Genomic DNA, 19,897 nt, shown 5'->3' on the forward strand with positions numbered 1-19,897 from the left:
GGGCATCTCTTAAACTTTACTCGGGGCTAAATTTTGTTTAAAAATGTTGTTTTTTTACAAAATAGTTAACCCTCGGAAGCTGAACCATTTACGGACCTAAAGTGATAAGGCTAATATTAGCAAACTTTGAACTTGTCAAATGCTATCTGTTATATTTCAGTCAAGTAAATGAATATAATCAAATAAAAGCGGGTTCTTTATTCTACTTGCCTGGAAAAACTTACAGGTGGCCCGTTAAAACTGTTCCGTTGAGAGAATTTTCCGTGAGGTCACTTTGACGCATATCTGACTTAATTATTCAATTGTTAATTATTGCGCAATTGCTATTGTTCCGAATATTTTTTCATTTTATACATTTCCACTAAATCGTCTAAGGTAAAGAGGTGCAAACAAGTTTTTACAACTCAGCTTATCAATACACCAATCTGTTTGTTTTTTCAATAGCACTAGTACTTTATCAAGAGTCATGCAAACTCTTTCACACGGTAGCGAACTTGACTATGGCTTCAATGGATCCTTTTTGACATGGATCTTATGCAAAATAGCTAATACTTTTGTTATAACGAGTACAGATTGCCACTCAAGCAATGGAAATACAAAATTCGTGAAACGTGAAAGGGATATCTTTAAAACATAGACAACAACTATAATTAAATTAAACAAGGAACGTCGCGTTAAACTTTACAGTATCACTACCACTAGTAAACACTTACTTGCTTTGCTGTAGTATTTTCATATGCAAAATTTCTATTCACGAAAAAGTTTGAGATATGGTATATTCCAGAATCGGTGTATATTGGTAAGACGTTATTTGTGTTTCTTACTTTATGATTAAATATTTCACTCGAGCTTCGGAATAAACTGAGTACACATTATTAAATTAAATGGAAATCCTTGAAAACGTAAATTAACAGATTCATTCGTAGCTTTGGAATTCTCAATAGGCTGGTCGCTTTGGATCTTCATCGCATTGCTACTTTTTTCATGAAGTTTACCTTGATGAAGATACGATTTTCAGGCCAGTGAAAATACGTGTTCCTCAATCACACCCCTAAATTGTGTTGCGTGACAATGTGATCAGCAATTGATTTGCCTGAGATGTCATTGCCTCTCGTAAAATATTAAGGAGCCTGTTCTATTAGATGCCAATTTTTTATGTTCTTTCAATCCTTCCTTTAACCGGCAGTCCGCCGCTTTCCGCTATATTTGTTTTTTGTAAGGATACGGCGTCGGTACTGAGAAAATAGTGTGCTGTGTTACAGGGCACTCTTTCTTTGTGTGACCTCAAAAATCTGCTAGGAGAAAGGACGAAGGAAGTAAGATAGGTAGTGATGCTTAGTGCCTCTCAATTCCAAATTTTTCTTTTATTAGTCTCCTGTCGTTGATGAGTATACGTGCGTGTCTATTGTCACGTAACAATCCTGAAATGGCAAAACTGTTTGACGGTTCACAATACAGGTTGACCTTTTTGCATTAGCTTTGTAGAATGCAAAACTTTGCTTAGCAAGCTAAACCGTCTTCAAATGAGAATCATCGTTTATGTAGGTTTTAGATCTACAATAGGCTCATCAATTTCAGTAGAAAGTAGCAGTACGCAAAGGAAGTGTTACACACACTAAAAGCAAATCAGGGTTGAACGCATCAAGTTTAAAACTGAGTACGCCACTCAAAGTAGTAAATATTTATCGAGTTAAAGTTTGGTTGTCGGTTAAACGTTACTGACTGTCAATAAAGAGATCTAAGTAAACATCTACACGGATGATTACATTCCAGTACAGGTCTATGGGATGTTAAAGTAATTCCGTATCGCCGACAATTTAATAAGGGAAAACTGGAAACGACATAAGTACAGCCTAAAAGTAATTTCTACTGAATTGTGGGTAGATTAGGTTGTTACAGCCCGTTACACCCGCACGGATAGACTAAGCAAGAAACCGAACAGACTTGACTTGTAATGGTACCCCGTGGGTACCCCGCAATAGTATTTGTAGCGTCACGTGACTCGCGTTGTTCTTTCGTGTTTCTTTGCAAAAGTTGTAAAACGATGCATGTCGAAAGCCGCGAAAACGAAGTGCTGTGTAAAGCTGTGAAGCCCTAATAAATACGTTGTGTTACCAGAACATAGATCACACTAGCCAATTATATGATTAATATGATCGGGAATATGATCAAAGACAAACAAATATTTGTAAAGTAAAGTAAACAACTTTGAGCGAAACAGTAACCGTTTAATAGTAAACCTTCAAAGGCAGAATATAGATGAAAATACTAACTTACCCCCGAAACCTTTCAGCTAAGTTCTTTCCATGTTTAATTTTATTTTAATTCCGTTTTATCATCGCAACTGGGAGATTTATCTAAGTGAACTCTGATACGATGCGCTGTAAAGGAGCCTTCCTGAAAAATTCTCTCAACGGAATTACTTTTACGGGCCACCAGTGTTATTTTCTAGACGGAAAGTAGACAGACCCTTTAGTCATACTGCACAAAATTCGCTACCGTGTGAAATAGTTTGTGTGACTCAGGATAAAGTACCAGTGCTATTGAAAAACCATTAGAGATTGAATTTGTCTATTGATAAGCTGAGTTGTAAAAACTTGTTTGAACTTCTTATCTTGGATTTATTTCAATTCTTTACCTTAAAAGACTTAGTGGGAATGTATAAAATAAAAAAGTCGGAAGTAATAGCAATTGCGCAGTAAAAAATTAAAAGTGAGATATGCGTCAAAGTGACCCTACGGAAAATTCTCCCGACGAAACAGTTTTTACGGGCGACCTGCATTTTTTTCCGGGCAAGTAGAATAAAAAACCTCCTTTTACTTGGTTATATTTATTTACTTGACTAAAATATAACAGAGAGCATTTGACAAGTTCAAAGTTTGCTAATATTAGCCTTGTCACTTTAAGTCTGTAAATGGTTCAGCTTCCGAGGGTTGACTATTTTGTAAAAAACAACATTTTTAAACAAAATTAGTCCCGAGTAAAGTTTAAGAGATGCCCCACAAACTGTGTAAAGGACATGTTAAGACAACGTTTGGTACGTCCATACGAGCATGTTGAACATGTGGCAAATCTCAAACCTCATGGCCGCCGCTGAAGGTCCTGTGGCCGAATTTTCAAGTTTTGCACATTTCGAAGAAAGGAAAAGGAAATCGAACCCTTTGATGTCATTTCCGAAAATAGTTAGCCAAATGGGTTCTTTTCACCAAACAAGAAAAAATTCGTTATTTCGCTTCTGTCGGCCGATTCTTGATATTTTCGGATTTACGCTCTAAAAAACTAAAAGTCCGTGGATGCTATAGTTGAAGGGGATAGGAATAAGGGTTCTCAGGCCTGGTCCACACTAATCCGTGACGAAACTAAGCTTTCCGAAAACGCTCTTCCAGCCGGAGGAATTTCAAAACGCCGACTTTTCGTTTTCGCGTGGACATTAAAAAAAAAAAAAAAAAAGAAAGAAAATCAAAAAGGAGCTTTTTGAAAAGGACGGTGTCACGATGAGTGATTTTATGTGATTTCCCTGTGCGAGTTTTCCTCCAACAAAATCCAAATGACCGGTGATTGTTGCGTTTGAAAACTCGTCCGGCGTAGTGTAGATGGAAAACATTTAATACTTTTTCAGAGTGAACCCTCCCTTTGAAAATTCCTCCTGTCTAGAGTAAACCTTGCCTTAGATTTCAATGATACATAATAATTACCTCTGCAGAATTTCCCGTTTCCGGTGCTGTTTCCTCGACAATAGCACTTTCCGATATCACACTTTGCCCGAGAATGGCAATCACTGTCAGCTTGGCATTGGTGTAGAGGCCCTGACAGAATCAAAGGCGAATATCACGAGTTTAGTGGCTTAGTGCGTGATCCGAACGAGAAATTATTTGGCTAGAACCCAAGCGCTGTTCAAGATCTGTGCAAAATATCCCAAAGCAAAATTTCTTCTGGCAAATTCCATCCTCATTATCAAAACGTACGTTTTTTGAAAGTTGTGAATTATTAGGACTTTGTGACGTTTTGTAAATTGTGAGTGCGTAATGAATTGTTAACGTCTCTGGAGCTGGAGAGCTTAAATATTTGGACCAGCTCGCTTTGGCCTGTCTGCTTCCATATACTGTACGACCCCATTTCAACAACAGGCCAGCGACAGACCTGGCTGGAGATATATCACCAACACTGTACATAGGGTTCAGAGCCACCTTAAATTTTGAAAACTATAAAGTAGCTCTGAACTCTATGTACGGATTCTTTTTTCTTTTAAACCTTTGTTAAAAGTTGCGTGTTATCATTCTTATTAAAATTTGATAATTAAGAAAAAATTACGCGTGCCGGTTTTGAATTATAAGCCCCCTAAAGCTGTAATTAAGGGTGTTTTAGCAGGTCATACTGTTGCTTTGCTAACCTCATGTGTCACGAAAATGATAAAAACGTGTTCAGTAATAAGTGGGCAGTGTTTTGACACCATTGTAGCATCAAGTGATAAAGAGTGCTTATAATGACCCATCAAAATCTAACTGCTGGAAATTGTTTTGAGCCATGTTAAATTATTTGTGAAGGGTTTCATATACCACAAAACACTAGTATCATTACTATTGATGTCATAACGCTTCTATTCATTGCGTTTAATGTTTGACGTTCTTACCAGGATCGCATGATTTCTCGTCGTCCATTGCACGCACAAGTCCGTCCTTACATGTGCATTCTCCTTTGGTGCATGCATGATAGTTATGCGAGCAGTCCGCGTCCTTGAAGCATTCTACAGCAAAAAAGGAATATTGAACGATTATACCAGGGTGCGAGGAGAACACTAAGTAAGGACTCTGCACTGGAACTAGTGTTTCATATATATATATATATATATATATATATAAACATCCCGCTGTCAAGGAAGAACGAGTACTTGAAGACATTTATTGAGAAGACAGAACATTTTATACGTCGAATGCGATGGAAAGCTTATCATTTCTTAAACAAAACAGAACCAACAGCAAACGAGTCATATGGCTTCAAATCGAGAAAATCACCGCCGCAAATCAACGAATTGATATCTTTTGAAGACGACATGATCAATCTTATCCAGAACATCAAGTTCAATGACACTAAATGCAGTTTCCAACGCAAATTAAACAGCGATATCAAGAGCAAGATCAAGAGGCCAGACACCCTCCTCATTCCAGCAGACAAGACCACAAACTTCTATGCAATGAACCCTTCCTCGTACGACAAACTGATTAAAGAGAACGTCACTAAGACCTACAGAAAATCGAAGGATGAACTTGTAAGAGAAATAGACGCGCAGTCTGCCCGCATAGCCGAACGACTCAAGTTAGATGATCGCATTGAAAAATTAGCTAAGAAAGAAGCATTTATTAGGTTGAAGGATCACAAGCCCAATTTTCAAGACTATCCAACGTGTCGTCTAATAAACCCATCGAAGTCTGAAATCGGTGTAATAAGCAAACACATTCTGGATGAAATTAACACCTCTATCATCAACGGCACGAAAATAAACCAGTGGAAAAACACCTCCAGCGTTCTCAAGTGGTTTAACAGTTTGGAAAACAAAAGCTCACTATCGTTCATATGTTTTGACGTTTGTGAGTTCTACCCCTCTATAACTGAGAAGTTGCTTTCCAATGCGTTCGACTTTGCCACTAAGTACCGTCGAATCACCGGTCATGAGCGTGAAATTATTCTGCAAGCAAAACGATCTCTGCTATTCAGCGAAAATTGCCCATGGGAGAAGAGATCTGCAAACAACCTTTTCGATGTCACCATGGGGTCCTTCGACGGGGCAGAAACATGTGAATTGGTTGGATGCTACCTTTTGTCCCTCCTTACAAAGAAGTATGGCCAAAACATCGGCTTATACCGCGACGATGGACTGGCAGCCCTCAAGGGGAATCCACAGGAAGTGGAGAGGATTAAAAAAGGCATGTGCAAGGTTTTCCGTGACCACGACCTAAAGATCACAGTCGAAGCAAATACCACCAAGGTCAATTTCCTAGACGTCACGCTTGACCTCCAAAGTGGAAAGCACTATCCTTACACAAAAGAAGGCAACGTCCCTCTATACGTGCACAGAAAATCCAACCACCCACCATCCATCCTGAAAAATATCCCCGAATCCATAAACAAGAGGCTTTCCGAAATATCCTCTGATAAAGAATGCTTCGATAACGCGAATGGCGTCTATCAAGAAGCGCTTAACAAAAGCGGATACAACTACAACCTATCATTCAATGCCACACCGAACCAGACACCTCGCCCACGAATAAACAGACAACGAAACATCCTGTGGTTCAATCCACCATACAGCAAGAACGTGGAAACAAACGTCGGTAAATGCTTCCTTTCACTTATTGATAAGCACTTCCCCAAATCCAACCCACTTCATAAAATTTTTAACCGTAACACACTCAAATTAAGCTACAGCTACATGGGTAACATCAAAACAATCATATCTAACCATAACAAAGCTGAAATTAACAAATCCACACGTACTAATGATCAAACGAAAACTTGCAACTGCCGGAAATCTACCACGTGTCCCATGGATGGAAATTGTAGCATGGAAAGCGTAATTTACCAGGCCGAAGTCACCACACCAACCACGAAAAAGACATACATTGGACTCTGTGACAGTACATTCAAATTAAGATATCGTAATCACGTATGTTCTTTTCGAAATGAGCGGTACAAACACGCCACTGAACTAAGTAAATACATATGGAGCCTGAAAGATCAGCACATTAAGTATGACATCAAGTGGCGCATAGTTAAACAGGCTAGGTCTTATTCGAATGTTACCAAGAGATGTAATTTGTGTTTGTGGGAGAAATTTTTCATCTTATGTAAACCGGAAATGTCAACTCTGAACAGCAGAAATGAGCTTGCATCGTGTTGCAGACATGCTAGGAAATTCTCGCTGAAAAATGTTATCATCTAATTAGCAACACACCTAGTATGTAATTGTATTGTTCTGTATTTTCAAATATCTTTGTATGTAACCGTTTTTTCTGGCAGTCGCCTGATGATTGCCTCGCATGAGGCATGAAACTCGGAGTAGCGATTAAATGACCATATAACCTAGCTCTCGAGTTTTTACTGTTATTCCCGCTCTAGTTCAGCTATTGAGCACTTTGTAGTAGATGAGAATTTCAATCCATTTTTTGGTTATATATATATATATATATATATATATATATATATATATATATATATATATATATGTTTAATATACTATGCTCCTCTAAGAGTTGAGCGCTTTTTGAAATCCATTCACCACAAGGAAATAGAATTTATATATATATATATATAAAAGTGAATAAATGTTTGAAAGAAAATTCGCCCTGAGTGGAATTTGAACCCACGTCCCCCCGCATACTAGTCGGGTGTGATATCCACTACACCATCAGGACAACCATGCTGGCAACACGGCAATCGAAGATGTGATTTACGTGGCATGGAACGTGGTCTCCCGGGAAATTTTCTTTCAAGGTGACAAGGTAGGGGAAGCCTATAACTCCGTTTTGAAATCCAACTAAGGATCAAGTTCATGATACACGACCGAAGTCAACTTAGCGGATGACAATGGAGGATCCACAAGGGATACAGGCTACTTTCAAATTAATATATACTGTATATGAGAGAACCCCTAACCTTGTACACCCCAAGTAATCATATTTTAAAGTGAATAAATGTTTGAAAGAAAATTCGCCCTGAGTGGGATTTGAACCCACGTCCCCCCGCATACTAGTCGGGTGTGATATCCACTACACCATCATGACAACCATGCTGGCAACACGGCAATCGAAGATGTGATTTACGTGGCATGGAACGTGGTCTCCCGGGAAATTTTCTTTCAAGGTGACAAGGTAGGGGAAGCCTATAACTCCGTTTTGAAATCCAACTAAGGATCAAGTTCATGATACACGACCGAAGTCAACTTAGCGGATGACAATGGAGGATCCACAAGGGATACAGGCTACTTTCAAATTAATATATACTGTATATGAGAGAACCCCTAACCTATATATATATATATAGGTTGGAGCTTATCTTGGTTTTTAAAGTATTAAACGATCTCAGTGACTATGAATATTCTTACTCCCTCACTTCCCCACATACCCCAAACATACCCCAACCTGGAAGAGCTTCCAGCATTAATTTCAACCGTAGCTACTTGTTACTCAGATGGAAAGCTAAAGCCTCTGTGATAGTAAATTCTTATCTTGGTCAGAAACACAGCCCCATGATGCCGGCAAGGACTCCAACCGGGCTGTGTCCCCCAAACGTCTAGGGCGTTAAAGTCCACCAAAACCCTTCATTTTCTTAGCTTCAGCATCATCTTTCACCCAACATCGTCATTATCTAACCAATTTGAAAAAAAAAAGGAAAAAATTTAGTGTGGAACGTTGCTTTACTGTACTCTCGTTAAATGTTGTCACAGGCCTTGTACCCTTCTAGGGAAATCCCTTCGAATAGCGCCAATTTCCGTGCCATCAACACCAACATATATACATCTTATCACTGGAGTTTCCCACTGTACGGACATCACTCACCTAACACTTTCCATCCTTGGTTTTCTTTGAGCCACAAATGCATGCGCAAAAAGTATAAATGTGGTCAAAATTCGTTGTGCACTCACTCGGCGCACAACATTTTGACCACTGTGATAACGCATATCGTTGTCGATAAGAGTACAGACAACGCTAAACCACACTCTATGTGTTAATTTTTATTTCTCCCCAGATACTCTATCCTCTAGAAAATAGGGGAAACTTACCTTCATTTAATTTTCCAAATGCTTTTCCTCACAGAAAACTGTCGGTAAGTGTTTCTTTGCACTTTTAGTAATTTGCAGGAGCTAAAACAATTTCTCAGAGTTCCTCCTCAGAATATTTTTGGCAATTTGTAAGAGGAGCTACAAATTCGATCCTAGACCCAAAATTGAGTTTGACTATGAGTTTCTCAGTAAATTGACCTTTCAGTTGCGTCCTTTTTATCTTACGAACAAACAAAGTATTATTGAGTACTGTTTCAGTAAGGCAACTCACCAACGCACGTTCCGTCGGCAGTCTCTCTAAAACCCTCGAGACATACGCAATGTGGTTTGTCTGGTATCAGGGAATCAACAACGCATTCAAAATTCTCATCACACTGATGCTCCGCGGGGCATGGCAGTGAGTCTATGTAATGACAAAGAAAAGGAGGCATGAGAAGATAACTAGGAGATATACAGACTACGGCAACACATGAAAAAAGTATTTTTTGGATTTTCTATCTTTCTTGTAGGTGATTCTTCTTTAATAAACAATCCAGTGGGGGTACGCCTGGAGGGAACCATAGTACTTGTATTCATCATCTTAAAATGGATATTTGTTTTGATGAATACAACTACCATGATTCCCTGCAAGCAAGTCTCATAGAGGGATTTGGCCATTTGACCCTAAGTCAAGCCATAGCGAGTGTGACTATGAGAGCTTGTTTAAAAATTCAAAGTGCGGGGATGCTATAGTTGAAGGGAAAAGGAATACGGGTTCTCAGGCGTGGTCCACATTAATCCGTGACGAAACTAAGCTTTTCGAAAACGCTCTTCCAGCCGGAGGAATTTCAAAGCGCCGGCTTTTCGTTTTCGCGTGGACATTAAAAAAAAAAAAGAAAGAAAATCAAAAAGGAGCTATTTGAAAAGGACGGTGTCACGATGAGTGATTTTATGTGATTTCCCTGTGCGAGTTTTCCTCCAACAGAAATCCAAATGACCGCTGATTGTTGCGTTTTAAAACTCGTCCAGCGTAGTGTAGATGGAAAACATTTGATACTTTTTCAGAGTGAACCCTCCCTTTGAAAATTCCTCCAGTCTAAAGTAGACCCTGCCTTAGATTTCAATGATACATACTAATTACCTCTGCAGAATTTCCCGTTTCCGGTGCTGTTTCCTCGACAATAGCACTTTCCGATATCACACTTTGCCCGAGAATGGCAATCACTGTCAGCTTGGCATTGGTGTAGAGGCCCTAACAGAATCAAATGCGAACATCATGAGTTTAGTGGCTTAGTGCGTGATCCGAACGAGAAATTATTTGGCTAGAACCCAAGCGCTGTTCAAGATCTGTGCAAAATATCCCATAGTAAAATTTCTTCTGGCAAATTCCATCCTCATTATCAAAACGTACGTTTTTTGAAAGTTGTGAATTATTAGGACTTTGTGACGTTTTGTAAATTGTGAGTGCGTAATGAATTGTTAACGTCTCTGGAGCTGGAGAGCTTAAATATTTGGACCAGCTCGCTTTGGCCTGTCTGCCTCCATATACTGTACGACCCCATGTCAACAACAAGCCAGCGACCCTCCTGGCTGGAGATATATCACCAACACTATGCATAGGGTTGAGAGCTACCTTAAATTTTGAAAACTATAAAGTAGCTCTGAACTCTATGTACGGATTCTTTTTTTCTTTTAAACCTTTGTTAAAAGTTGCGTGTTATCATTCTTATTAAAATTTGATAATTAAGAAAAAATTACGCGTGCCGGTTTTGAATTATAAGCCCCCTAAAGCTGTAATTAAGGGTGTTTTAGCAGGTCATACTGTTGCTTTGCTAACCTCATGTGTCACGAAAATGATAAAAACGTGTTCAGTAATAAGTGGGCAGTGTTTTGACACCATTGTAGCATCAAGTGATAAAGAGTGCTTATAATGACCCATCAAAATCTAACTGCTGGAAATTGTTTTGAGCCATGTTAAATTATTTGTGAAGGGTTTCATATACCACAAAACACTAGTATCATTACTATTGATGTCATAACGCTTCTATTCATTGCGTTTAATGTTTGACGTTCTTACCAGGATCGCAAGATTTCTCGTCGTCCATTGCACGTACAAGTCCGTCCTTACATGTGCATTCTCCTTTGGTGCATGCATGATAGTTATGCGAGCAGTCCGCGTCCTTGAAGCATTCTACAGCAAAAAAGGAATATTGAACGATTATTCCAGGGTGCGAGAAGACCACTAAGTAAGGACTCTGCAATGGAACTAGTGTTTCATATATATTTATTGTAATGAAACTGATATAGTGATTGCACGAGCTATGATACGCGTGCTAAGATGTTTAACGGTTGTATTTGAATGTATACTCGCAAGAGTTCTAAGAATAAGAGACGGTTATATGGCGAGTACGGGATGCGCAATGTACTCGTAATACAGCGTATATAAGGGACTCAAGTTATGGAGTGGCCTGTGTGTGTTAGTAGACTTGCCATGTACAAGTAAGCTAAACGTTGAGAGTCGAGTAATTAAACCGTTGGCTGTTGGACTCCTTGACTGGAAGTATTTGTCGCCCGCACGCGTTACATTTCGTGTCAGAAGTGGGATTCGAACCACGACCAAAGTCAGCTAAAGTTCAGGTAGATGGTTTTGTTATGGTGTAGATAGTTCTCCTGCAAACGGCTGTTGTGTGGTGTTGTAGTAAAGCTGCACGACGAGATATTTCGACTTGTAGTGGCGCACTGGTTGCTACGAAGCACTTTATGTGGTAGTTACCGTTGTTTTGGTCGTTAGAAATATATTTTAGGACATTGTTTATTGGTTGCCGTAGTTAGTTGTGGTTGCCATTAGTTGGTGGCGTGATCCAGGCGACCGTTAAAGTTTAGTTTACTAGCGTTGTTTGAACAGTGAGCTTCTTTAGGATGGCAGCGACTGATCAGAGTAATTGCGAGGTCCAGTTGGATGCAGAAGAAAATTATCGTGGAGAATTCCATGTGGAACAGGACGTCGTGCAGAATTCGACGACTCCGAACGAAAATGGTTGCTATTCCTTCGGTCAAGAATCACCAGCTTCGTTTATGTCAGCTCTCCAGGAATTGGGGAACAGAATTTTGAGTACCAGTGAAGACATGGAGCGACGAATGGCCGACAGATTTCAAGAGCAAATCGACCTGCTCGACGAAAAAATATGGCGGCTAGATAATGCGGCCCGCGCAGGACCTGGCGGCGAACCGGAAGACGATTTGCGTGGTCGAGAACCGGAAATTAGCCGTAGGAACGTGGAAAACCGCCCTCTCTCGGCAAAACCACTAATTACGTCCTCGCCGTATGATGGAAAGACGTCTTGGGACGACTATCAAGTTGAGTTCGAACTGATTGCAGAATTAAATGGCTGGAATACGTCTACAATGGCCATTTACCTCGCCGCGAGTTTGTCAGGGTGTGCACAGGCCGTGCTGGCTGATTTGGACGCAAACTTGAGAAGAAATTTTCAGGCCCTCAGGGAAGCGTTGTCGCTGCGGTTCGGTAACGGTGGAAAGATGGAAGTGTTTAGATCACAACTGAAAAGCTGCACCAGAGGAAAGGACGAGTCACTTCCAGAACTTGCACAGGCGATCCAGCGACTCGTAAGGCAAGCATATACGGAAGCACCCCTATCTGTGCGGGAAGTTCTAGAAAAGGACTACTTTGTCGATGCAATAGCCGATACGGATATCCGCTGGAAAATACTTCAAACTAGACCGGTAACGATACAAGAAGCCCTCTCCATAGCTACAGAAGTGGAGGCATTTCAGATATCTGAACGTCAACGTCTGAGACCAGGCCGACTGACTGCGAATATGGTGGGCGCACAAGTTTCAGACAAACAACGTCATTTCCTCGATTCATCTATCAGCAAGAATTTGTCCGAAATGAAGAAAGATCGAGAAGAGCAGAGGCGTCTAATGGAGGATTTCATGAAGAAAATTGATCGTCCTGCCCGTAACGCCCTGCCTGGAATGGAGCACGCTAGCTCGTGGGGTCCAAGAAATGTCGGTGGAGGAAATTGCTGGAACTGCGGTAAGCCCGGACATTTTTCGCGTAATTGCCCAAATTTCTGTTACAACCAGGGAAACGATGACGGACCGAACCGAAGGGCCTAAGCTCGGTCCCGCGTCGTTATCAACGGCCCCTGTATCCAAGAGCTGGTACTCTGCGTGGAAATGAATATCAGCTAGGACTGTACATCTCCAGTAAGGTAGAGGGAGTGGACGTCAAGTTTCCGGTGGATACGGGTTCGAATATAACGATTTTGAGCCCAGCAGTACTGGAGAAGATCAGTGCACCAAGGCGACCAGTGCTTGAGAAAGTCGAGACCCGTATGATTTTAGCCGATGGCAGTGCAAAACCGTTTCGTGGCAAGGGGACATTCGAATTGGAAGTAGAAGGGAAGCGGGCTCTGCAGGAGGTGTGGATTGCAGACATAGAGCTGGAAGGGATTTTGGGTATGGATTTTGTGCGCCAGTATGATTGTCAGATCATTACAGCTCTTGAAGGCCAGCTGTAACTATTCATCCCCGAGTTGACAAGTGCAAGTGGAACTGGAGCAAAACCGGCAGAAGAGAGGGAGCCTAGCAATTATCAATGCTTGAGGGTGGTAGTCGAGGATACGGTGTTAGTCCCAGCAAATAGTGAAATGATAGCAGCCGCAAAGGTTCTAGACACGTGTAATGGAGGTCTGGCAATTCTGGAACCTACATTGGATTTTGTTCAGCACAGCAAACTCTTGGTTGGCATATCGCTTATCAAAATGGATGGTCCAATCCCTATTCGTCTTCTCAACCCCACGTCACATCCAAGGCGTGTCTAGAAAAACACCCTGGCAGCGCTTTTCGAACCAGTAGATAGCAATCAGGTAGATGGAGAACCGTGGTTCAGGAACGCTCAGAAGGCAGAGACTGAGGTACGAGTTGCTCGAGAGGGTCAACCAACAGAATGCGCAAACAAAGAGCAAGATCAGCAGCGATCTCTGCCCGTAGAGCTGGAGGAATTGCTGCATAGAAGTACGGAAGGCTTGAATGATGAACAAATCGGAGTGTTGACTGACTTGCTGAACGAATATCAAGATGTGTTTGCCACCTCTACAAACCCTTTCGGCCGCACAAGCATAACCCAGCACAAGATTATCACAGGGGAGTCCAAACCTATCAAGCAAGCACCGAGGTGACTTCCCCTACAATTGAAAGAGAAAGCGGCGGAAGAAGTAGAGAAGATGTTGGCCAAATGTATCATTGAGCCGTCATCGAGTCCATGGTCTTCTCCCGTAGTCCTGGTGAAGAAGAAAGATGGAACGATACACTTTTGCATAGATTACCGAAAGGTGAACGGGGTCACTGTTAAAGACTCTTATCCACTTCCGAGGATCAAAGATTGTTTTGATGCGCTGTTCGGGTCGCAGTGGTTTTGTACATTGGATTTAGCTAGTGGTTATTGGCAGGTAGAGATGGCAGAAAAGGACAAGGAGAAGACAGCATTTTCCACAGGTTCTGGCCTGTATCAGTTCAATGTGATGCCCTTTGGTCTTTGCAATGCTCCGGCCATATTTGAGAGGTTGATGGAGAGGGTTCTCGTGGGCTTACCGTGGCAAATATTGCTGATTTTCCTGGACGATGTCATTGTGCACGCTAAGTCATTTGAAGAGGTCGTGAGGCGCTTACGACTCGTTTTTGAACGGTTACGATCTGCTAACCTAAAGCTCAGCCCAAAGAAATGTGTTTTGTTCCAGAGGAAAGTTACCTTTTTGGGCCATGTCGTAGGTGGAGATGGAGTGAGTACTGACCCGAGTAAGACAGAAGCTGTCAGTGCCTGGCCAGTTCCACGCGCAGTCGCAGAAGTTAGGAGTTTTCTCGGCCTCACGTCCTATTATCGCCGTTTCATCTATGAATATGCCCACATTGCTAAGCCACTACACGAGCTGACTGAGAGTGGGAAGGAATTCTCATGGACGGAAGCCTGTAATAAGGCTTTCTGCACTTTAAAGGAGAATCTTGCCTCAGCTCCAGTCCTGGCATACCCAACCCTTGATGACACGTTTATCCTGGATACTGACGATAGTGGGGTGGCAATCGGAGCAGTCCTTTCACAAGTTCAAAATGGCACTGAAAAAGTGATTGCATACTTCAGCAGAGCATTGAGAAAAGCGGAAAGAAATTATTGTGTCACAGCCGTGAGTTACTTGCTGTGGTAGATGGGATACGCCATTTCCACCATTACTTGTACGGAAGAAAATTCACTGTCCGAACTGATCATGGAGCTTTGCAGTGGCTGATGAGCTTCAAAGATTTGGAAGGACAAATGGCACGATGGTTAGAAATCCTGGGTACTTATGACTATGAAGTAGTATACCGTCCGGGAGCCAAGCATGGGAATGCAGATGCATTGTCGAGGAAACCATGCGGTCGTGGTGAGTGTGGATTTTGCGACAGAATCGAGGCAAGGCGCGAGCCCGATGATGATTCGTTCTGTGGTGCAGTTACAAGGAATGGAAGTCGGGAACGTAATTTAGGAGCAGGTTCCTCTCAAGAAATGGAATGCTGGATTGATGGAATAACGGAGAGGAACTACAAAATGAGCAACGATGCGACCCCATTTTATCACCTGTAATAAGCTGGCTGGAATCTGGACAGGGGCGACCTAAGTGGGAGCAAATTTCTTCTCTTTCTCCAGAGCTTAAGGGCTATTGGGCGCAGTTTGAGAGACTTATCCTGAAGGAAGGGATTCTGTACTGCAAGTGGGAGGTCGCAAGTCTTCGGCAAGAGCAAAGCTTAAAATTGGTCATTCCTAAGAGTCTGCAAGAAAAAGTGTTGTTGTCTCTACATGACTCAGTGACAGCTAGTCATCTGGGAGTGAAGAAGACCCTGCAGCGTGTCAAGCAGCGCTACTATTGGTGTGGAAGCAGCCGTGATGTAAAGGCGTGCTGCAGAAACTGCCTAAAGTGCTCATCTCGAAGAAAGCCGCAGAAAAAGTTTCAAGCTCCACTACAAGTTTACAATGTGGGGGCACTCCTTGAGAGGCTCGCCATTGATGTATAAGGCCCTCTGCCGGAAACAGACCAGGGAAATCGGTACATTTTGGTGGTTATGGATTACTTCTCGAAATGGGTGAAGGCACTTGCCATGCCTGAACAATCCGCAGCGACTGTGGCACATCTCTTGGTTACTGAGGTTATTTGCAGGTTTGGTGTTCCCTTGCAAATTCCCACTGACCAAGGACGTAACTTCGAATCGGTGCTGTTTAAGGAAGTTTGCAGGGTTCTGGATATCAAGAAGACTTGGACAACACCCTTGCACCCACAATCAGACGGGATGGTGGAACGACTAAATCGTACGCTGGAGGCTATGTTATCCAAATTTGTCCAAGAAAACCAGCGGAACTGGGATCAGCTACTACCTCTTATGGCCATGGCTTATCGGTCTGCGATACATGCAAGCACTGGCTGTACACCGAACGAGCTAATGTTTGGACGCGATGTCAGGCTACCTGTAGATCTAATGTTCGCTTCTCCTCCGGTTCCAGTCACACCACCAGATTCCACCGACTTTGCCTGGAACCTGAGGGAACAGGTCAGAAAAACACATCAGCTTGCCCGTAACAATTTGGACATTGCGAGCCGACGACAGAAGCGATTATATGACCAGAGATCTTGAGCAAATTCTTATCAGAAGGGGAGAAGGTGTGGTTGTACAATCTTCAGAGGAAGAAAGGCAGAAGTCCCAAGCTGCAAACTCGATGGGAGGGTCCCTGGGAAGTTACCAAACAAGTTACGGACGTAGTTTATGGAATCCAGAGGACCCCCAAGGGGAAGCCCAAGTTTGTACACCATGACTGCCTGAAACCATTTCACGAAAGGCACATGTTGAGCCAATGAATTTGGAAGTTGGCCCCGAGAATGCTATTTGTCAAGAGTTACCATTTCAGTCTGATCAAGACATTTGGAACGGTTCATAGTTACATTTAAGTTCCATTTAAGTTTAAGTAAAACATTTTCAACAGTTCAAAATTACATTAGAGATTTCGGGAAAGATCTTTTTCAAGTTAATGCTTTCTCCGTTGTCGTTGTTGTTTTTTTTTTTGGATTATGTAAAATAGCGTTGTTGGGGTGACCCTTGATGCGAGGACGCATCTCTTTTATTGGAAGGGGGAAGTGTAATGAAACTGATATAGTGATTGCACGAGCTATGATGCGCGTTCTAAGAGGTATAACGGTTGTATTTCGATGTACACTCGCAAGAGTTCTAAGACTAAGAGACGGTTGTATGGCGAGTACGGGATGCGCAATGTACTCGTAATACAGCCTATATAGGGGACTCACGTTATGGAGTGGCCTGTGTGTGTTAGTAGACTTGCCACGTACAAGTAAGCTAAATGTTGAGAGTCGAGTAATTAACCGTTGGCTGTTGGACTCCTTGACTGGAAGTTGTTGTCGCCCGCGCACGTTACAATATATATAGGCTGGAGCTTATCTTCGTTTTTTAAGTATCAAGCGATCTCAGTGGCTATGAATATTTTTACTCCCTAACTTCCCTACATACCCCAACCTGGAAGAGCTTCCAGCATTAATTTCAACCGTAGCTACTTGTTACTCAGATGGAAAGCTGAAGGCACTGTGATAGTAAATTCTTAGCTTGCTCAAAAACACAGCCCCTTGATGCCGGCAAGGACTCCAACCGGGCTGTGTCTATCAAACGTCTAGGGCGTTACAGTCTACAAAAACCCTTAGGTTTCTTAGCTTCAGCATCATCTGTCACCCAACATCGCCATTATCTAACCAATTTGACAAAAAAGAAAAAATCGAAAAAATTTAGTGTGGAACGTCGCGGTACTGCACTTTCGCCAAATGCTGTCACAGGCCTTGTACTCTTCTAGGGAAATCGCTTCGACTAGCGCCAATTTCCGAGCCATCAACACCAACATCTACATCTTATCACTGCAGTTTCCCACTGTACGGACGTCACTCACCTAACACTTTCCATCCTTGGTTTTCTTCGAGCCACAAATGCATGCGCAAAAAGCATGACTGTGGTCAAAATTTGTTGTGGACTCACTCTGCGCACAACGTTTTGACCACTGTGATAACGTATATCGTTGTCGATAAGAGTACAGACAACGCTAAACCACACTCTATTTGTTAATTTTTATTTCTCCCCAGATACTCTATCCTCTAGAAAATAGGGGAAACTTACCTTCATTTAATTTTCCAAATGCTTTTCCTCGCAGAAAACTGTCGGTAAGTGTTTCTTTGCACTTTTAGTAATTTGCAGGAGCTGAAACAATTTCTCAGAATTCCTCCTCAGAATATATTTGGCAATTTGTAAGAGGAGCTACAAATTCGATCCTAGACCCAAAATTAATTGTGAGTATGAGTTTCTCAGTAAATTGACTTTTTAGTTCCGTCCTTCTTATCTTACGAACAAACAAAGTATTATTGAGTACTGTTTCAGTAAGGCAACTTACCAACGCACGTTCCGTTGGCAGTCTCTCTAAAACCCTCGAGACATACGCAATGTGGTTTGTCTGGTATCAGGGAATCAACAACACATTTAGAATTCTCATCACACTGATGCTCCGCGGGGCATGGCAGTGAGTCTATGTAATGACAAAGAAAAGGAGGCATGAGAAGATAACTAGGAGATATACAGACTACGGCAACACATGAAAAAAGTATTTTTTGGATTTTCTATCTTTCTTGTAGGTGATTCTTCTTTAATAAACAATCCAGTGGGGGTACGCCTGGAGGGAACCATAGTACTTGTATTCATCATCTTAAAATGGATATTTGTTTTGATGAATACAACTACCATGATTCCCTGCAAGCAAGTCTCATAGAGGGATTTGGCCATTTGACCCTAAGTCAAACCATAGCGAGTGTGACTATGAGAGCTTGTTTAAAAATTCAAAGTGCGGGGATGCTATAGTTGAAGGGAAAAGGAATACGGGTTCTCAGGCGTGGTCCACATTAATCCGTGACGAAACTAAGCTTTTCGAAAACGCTCTTCCAGCCGGAGGAATTTCAAAACGCCGGCTTTTCGTTTTCGCGTGGACATAAAAAAAAAATGAAAAAAAAAAGAAAGAAAATTAAAAAGGAGCTTTTTGAAAAGGACGGTGTCACGATGAGTGATTTTATGTGATTTCCCTGTGCGAGTTTTCCTCTAACAGAAATCCAAATGACCGGTGATTGTTGTGTTTTAAAACTCGTCTGGCGTAGTGCAGATGGAAAACATTTGATACTTTTTCAGAGGGACGCCTCCGTTTGCAAATTCCTCCAGTCTAAAGTAGACCCTGCCTTAGATTTGAATGATACATAATAATAACCTCTGCAGAATTTCCCGTTTCCGGTGCTGTTTCCTCGACAATAGCACTTTCCGATATCACACTTTGCCCGAGAATGGCAATCAATGTCAGCTTGGCATTGGTGTAGAGGCCCTAACAGAATCAAATGCGAACATCATGAGTTTAGTGGCTTAGTGGGGGATCCGAAGGAGAAATTATTTGGCTGGAACTCAAGCGCTGTTCAAGATATGGGCAAAATATTACAAAGCAAAATTTCTTCTGGCAAATTCCATCCTCATTATCAAAGCGTCCTTTTTTTGAAAGTTGTGAATTATTAGGACTTTGTGACGTTTTCTAAATTGTGCGTGCTTAATAAATTGTTAACTTCTCTGGAGCTGGAGAGCTTAAATATTTGGATCAGCTCGCTTTGCCCTGTCTGCTTCCATATACTATACGACCCCATGTCAACAACAGGCCAGCGACAGACCTGGCTCGAGATATATCACCAACACTGTACATAAGGTTCAGAGCCACCTTAAATTTTTGAAACTTTAAAGTAGCTCTGAACTCTATGTATGGATTCTTTTTTCTTTTAAACCTTAGTCAAAAGTTGCGTGTTATCATTCTTATTAAAATTTGGTAATTTAAAAAAAATTACGCCTGCCGTTGTTGAATTATAAGCTCCTAAAGCTGTAATTAAGGGTGTTTTAGCAGGTCATACTGTTGCGTTGCTAACCTATTGTGTCACGAAAATGATAAAAACGTGTTCAGTAATAAGTGGGCAGTGTTTTGACACCATTGTAGCATCAAGTGATAAAGAGTGCTTATAATGACCC

At 41.7% G+C, this 19,897-nt stretch overlaps 1 protein-coding gene across 1 annotated transcript in view; it reads right to left on the bottom strand.

Annotated features, from left to right (window-relative positions):
• The window catches only part of LOC149096183 (uncharacterized), a 30,780-nt gene that overhangs the window by 7,134 nt on the left and 3,749 nt on the right, over positions 1-19,897 (bottom strand). The window contains exons 5-11 of the mRNA XM_089281633.1: positions 19,104-19,214; positions 18,246-18,377; positions 10,833-10,946; positions 9,897-10,007; positions 9,048-9,179; positions 4,631-4,744; positions 3,696-3,806 (exon numbers count right to left, since the gene is read on the bottom strand). Of these exons, the coding sequence (XP_089137759.1) occupies positions 3,696-3,806; positions 4,631-4,744; positions 9,048-9,179; positions 9,897-10,007; positions 10,833-10,946; positions 18,246-18,377; positions 19,104-19,214 (825 nt within the window). The remainder of the gene's footprint in view (positions 1-3,695; positions 3,807-4,630; positions 4,745-9,047; positions 9,180-9,896; positions 10,008-10,832; positions 10,947-18,245; positions 18,378-19,103; positions 19,215-19,897) is intronic.

Source organism: Orbicella faveolata, unplaced genomic scaffold (assembly GCF_042242905.1).
Source record: "Orbicella faveolata isolate gen_17 unplaced genomic scaffold, um_ofav_v1 contig_48, whole genome shotgun sequence".
Classification (NCBI taxonomy): Eukaryota; Metazoa; Cnidaria; class Anthozoa; order Scleractinia; family Merulinidae; genus Orbicella; species Orbicella faveolata.